The sequence below is a fragment of the Meriones unguiculatus genome, chromosome 4 (assembly GCF_030254825.1).
Source record: "Meriones unguiculatus strain TT.TT164.6M chromosome 4, Bangor_MerUng_6.1, whole genome shotgun sequence".
Lineage (NCBI taxonomy): Eukaryota > Metazoa > Chordata > Mammalia > Rodentia > Muridae > Meriones > Meriones unguiculatus.
The window spans coordinates 101897960-101901962 of record NC_083352.1 but is presented as its reverse complement, the minus strand read 5'-3'; the positions used below and the strand labels follow the sequence as shown (position 1 = coordinate 101901962).

At 55.3% G+C, this 4003-nt stretch overlaps 1 protein-coding gene across 1 annotated transcript; it reads right to left on the bottom strand.

The window, feature by feature from the left end:
- Positions 1-609: 609 nt before the first annotated feature.
- Positions 610-3212, bottom strand: Bhlhe23 (basic helix-loop-helix family member e23). The gene has a single exon (XM_021647841.2). The coding sequence runs from the start codon at positions 2772-2774 to the stop codon at positions 2103-2105; it is 672 nt and encodes a 223-aa protein (XP_021503516.1). The 5' UTR covers positions 2775-3212; the 3' UTR covers positions 610-2102.
- Positions 3213-4003: the final 791 nt, after the last annotated feature.

Genomic DNA, 4003 nt, shown 5'->3' with positions numbered 1-4003 from the left:
TTTTGGGAATAGCTTACAGTTTTAAAATGTCCTGATTTAATTTGAACTTTCATTTAAGATTACTAATTGAAGACTTTTTTTTTTTTTTTTTTTTTTAGTAGTGAAACGGCTAAAAGTTGTTTTTGTTTTATTTGGGGGAGGGAATTGTTACTACTGTTTTGTTTAGGCAAAAATAGGTATTATTAGTTCGGGCTGACCTGGGATTGAAACAATCCTCCCATTTCCACTTCCCAGGCTAAAGTTACGGTATGAATCTCAATCATACCCAGCTCTTTAAAAACTGCTTTCATTTTAGCAGAAGAGATTTTTTTTCTTTCCTTCTGCCTTTCTTTTTCAAAGTTAGTCTTTTTTTTTTTTTTTTTTCCTGAGAGGGTCTCACTGTGTCATCAGGCTGACCGCAAATTTTCTGTCCTCCTGTCCCAATCTCCTGCTAGTTTAAATCACCACCCCCACCCCACTCCTCACCTTTCTCATATGAACTCATTGTATCTGTTAGTGGTGTATCGTCTATTTTAAAATCCCAGATATTTCTTGGGACCCTAGAAGAAGGATCCCAAATCAGTATCACTGTCTGGATAATGAGATTAGAAATCAAATCATTGATGTACATTTAATTTGATATTAAAATTTAATCATACTATTTTTGTAAAATAAGCTGAAATCAAATACTTTATCTGCATACCATTCCCGGTCTAAACATAAACACAGGACTTGTCAGATAATGATGGGTAATGACCCCAGAGCTAACAACACTTGAATTTTCAGTTTTCCCTGTTCATCTTAAGGGAACTTGAAAAGCAAGTCTGTTTTGAAATGTGCAAAGCAGATTAGTTTAGGGGAGGGGAAAAGACAATTAAGAAATAAAAAATGGAAATGAGCAGAAACCAGTATTAAGCATACGTCTTTATGAATAAGACTTAATCACACACGTCATTTTGCAAATACAAAAGGGCCTTTTCAAACGCATTAATTGAAGTTAAGCGCTATAGACAGGCGCTTTGCAGAGCAGCAGCCCTCTCCTGATTTGCTTTGCATCAACGAAGGCCAAGAAAATTGGGTAAATGGAGGCGGAAGCTGCCAAGGGCCACCGATCAAAATCCAGCCAACATCTGGGGCTCCTGGGCTAAGGCTTGGACTGGGGAGAGTGGAAGGATTCTGGGTTGCGATGCGATTTGGTGAGTGATCAGTTCCTATTCAGTCCAGCGCCGGGTACTCACCGGTAGCCCGGCTTCCTTTAGAAGTTCGCAAACTGGCGCAGAGGGGCTCGGTTGGCTCTGGAGCTAGACTGGAGTCCTCGGCTGACTCTGCAGGTGAAGGAGCCCCTGAAGCAGGTTCCGAGGGCTTCACCAGTCCCCTTGGGACAAGCAGAACGAAGTGACGCCCATCCCAGCCCGCAGGAAGCAGGCGCTAGTGATCCGGGCATATTTAGGGATGGTTTCACAGACTTTTTTGGCCAGCTTGGGTTTCCTGAGCCTCTGGGCAGGCAAGAGCATGAAGAGAACAAGCTCAGACTTGGAAAATATTGCAAACCTCATCTCTTGGGTTCTTCTTCCATCTGCCTTACATCCTTTGCAAAGGACCACCGCAGAATCTCTCCCAGAATCTCTGTCAGGGTCTGGAGTCTTGGAGCCGTCAGAGGCCCTTGGTGAGGGGCCACATCCGTCCTGCGGACCGCGTCTAGTTGGAGCAAGGCGCTGCAGGTTGGCTTAGAAGGAACTGGGGCAGAGGATGATCCCCAGTGCTAGGACATGGTCAAGGGATGCTCTGTGCCTGCGCTCCTGAGCCTTGGGCAGAGTCACCTGTCAGAAGTGGGAGCGGCCACTACTTGTTCCTTCCCTTGGCCTTCTTTTGATGCACAGCTGGTAACCCGTCATCCTCACCTCCAGAGCGCTAGCAACGTCCAGAGAACACCGAGAGAGCACTATAGATGAGGTGGGGTCTGGAGTCCAGCACCAAGTCTGTGGCTCTGCCAGGACGGACCTCGCATTCTGCACCCAACAAGTTCTGCAAGCTGGGTCCGAGGTCTGACCGCCTTCTCTCCATCGAGTCCGGCCGGTGAGGACAGGGGACAGTCTAAATAGAAAGGCGGCTGCGGGGTGCCGTCAGGGCTTCTCGCCGCAGTGTTTGCAAAGCGCCGAGGGCGATCCCGAGAAGGTGGCACACTTGTCCGGGCAGTGCCCGAGCGCGGCGCCCGCAGAGAACGGGAAAACCGCTGCCTGGCCGAAGGGCGTCAGAGGAGCGGCGGCCACGGGGGCAGCGAGGCCCTGGCCTTGGTTGAGGTAGGCCACCAAGCGCCGCATCTCCTCCAGGGCCTGAGCCTGCATGAGGATGTAGTTCTTGGCCAGCAGCAGCGTGGCGATCTTGGAGAGCTTGCGTACCGACGGGCTGTGCGCATAGGGGATGACTGCGCGCAGTCCGTCCAGGGCGTCGTTGAGGTCGTGCATGCGCCGCCGCTCGCGCGCGTTGATGCTGAGCCTCAGCGAGCGCTGCTCCCGGGGCCGCCGCCGCGTGTCCACCGCGACCTCCGGCCCCCGCCGCCGCCGTCGCCTCTCGAAGGCGTCGTCCTCGTCGGCGCTCTGTTCTCCGCTGCTCTCGACCGCCTCGGCGGGGACGCGGGAAGCAGGCGCCGCGGGGAGGTCGCCGCCGGGCCCCGAGGCCCCGAAGCCGCGGGCCGTCTCGGGTCCGCGCGCCGCAGCGTAGGCGTGGCCGGTGGCAGTGTAGCCGTGGCTCAGCGCCAGGTACGCGTCCCCCGACAGCGACTTGAGCTCGGCCATAGCTCTCCGGAGCTGGCCACCGCGCCGCGGCCTCCTGCCCCCGCGGGCGCGTCCGGCTGTCTGAGGGAGGGGTCCCCGGGCCTCCGTGTGGTCTCTCCGGCCGGCCACCCCTCCTGCGCCTCCTCACCCAGGCGCCGGGGCCGGCCGGGGCCGCTCTAGCTCCCTCCCGTCTTGGTTTCGTTTTTAAGCCGCGGAGGCGCCCGCTGGGACTTGGCGCCGTCCAATCAGAGGGGACCTGCTGGCCGCCTCTTCTCAGCCGCGCTCCGGCGGCTACGCGGACCCACCAGCCGGAAGATGGGGGCCGCGGGAACGCTTCTTGGCGCCTCAACTTCCAAGTCTTGTTTGCGAGGAGGTCACCTCCCCAGAAGCTCCGGCCCCGGGGCACCGGCTTCAGTCTCGCTTCGTTCTCGGTCCCCACTCGCAGGAGCTGAGCGGGAGCTAGCAGCCGGGTTCTCCTCCAGGTCTCCAGACTCCTTAAGGTGTAGTCTGCTCCAGGCGATCAGAGGCCGGGCCTTGCAAGCTGAATTATCACCTTCCTGTAGGCGTCCTAGGAAATCCCCTCACAGGCGCAGCGCAGCGAGACTCCGCGATTTTCCTTAAGTTGTTTGAGGTGGAGACTGGCGTCTGGGATGGAACATTTTGCTGAGATCAGACAGCCCCTCGTTTCCCTTAGGCGAAGGATTCCCAGTCTTGTCCTGGGGGGAAGAATATGGTGGATTTTCTCAGTTTTGGCTGGGGAAAGGAGCTGGAGTTTGAGGGCAGAGCAGAAGTTGCTGGAGAAGCGTCTGGGTTCCTTCGTGTAAGTGAGGGACTGGGGTTGCCGTCACCTGTCCAGGCCTCAGTCCTGGCCTCGACCCCTCCCCACACAATAGGTAGTCTAGAGCTGGGTGCTTTGTGTGTCCCAACTGGCCCAGAACGTCTGGTTCCGATAGTTGTCCCTCTCAGGAGCAGGGGCTGTGCAGGGCACCGAGTCATCTTTCTTCTTGGCGTGGGAGCATTGGAGCCAAAGTTTTTGACCTATTGGAAGCTCAGAGTGTCTGAGGTTAGGTTGAGCAGAGCAAGTTGAGTTTCTGATATCACGGGAGGTAGGAGGCTAGTGCTGAAGGTTCTCTTTCTACCTACAGAACACGAGGGGCTGCTGGCTGGCCCTCCATATTTGTCAATTAATGCCCCAAATGTGAAGGCCGCTGAGGGGCTTTGCCCAGAGCCTCCCCCGGTGTGAACTTACT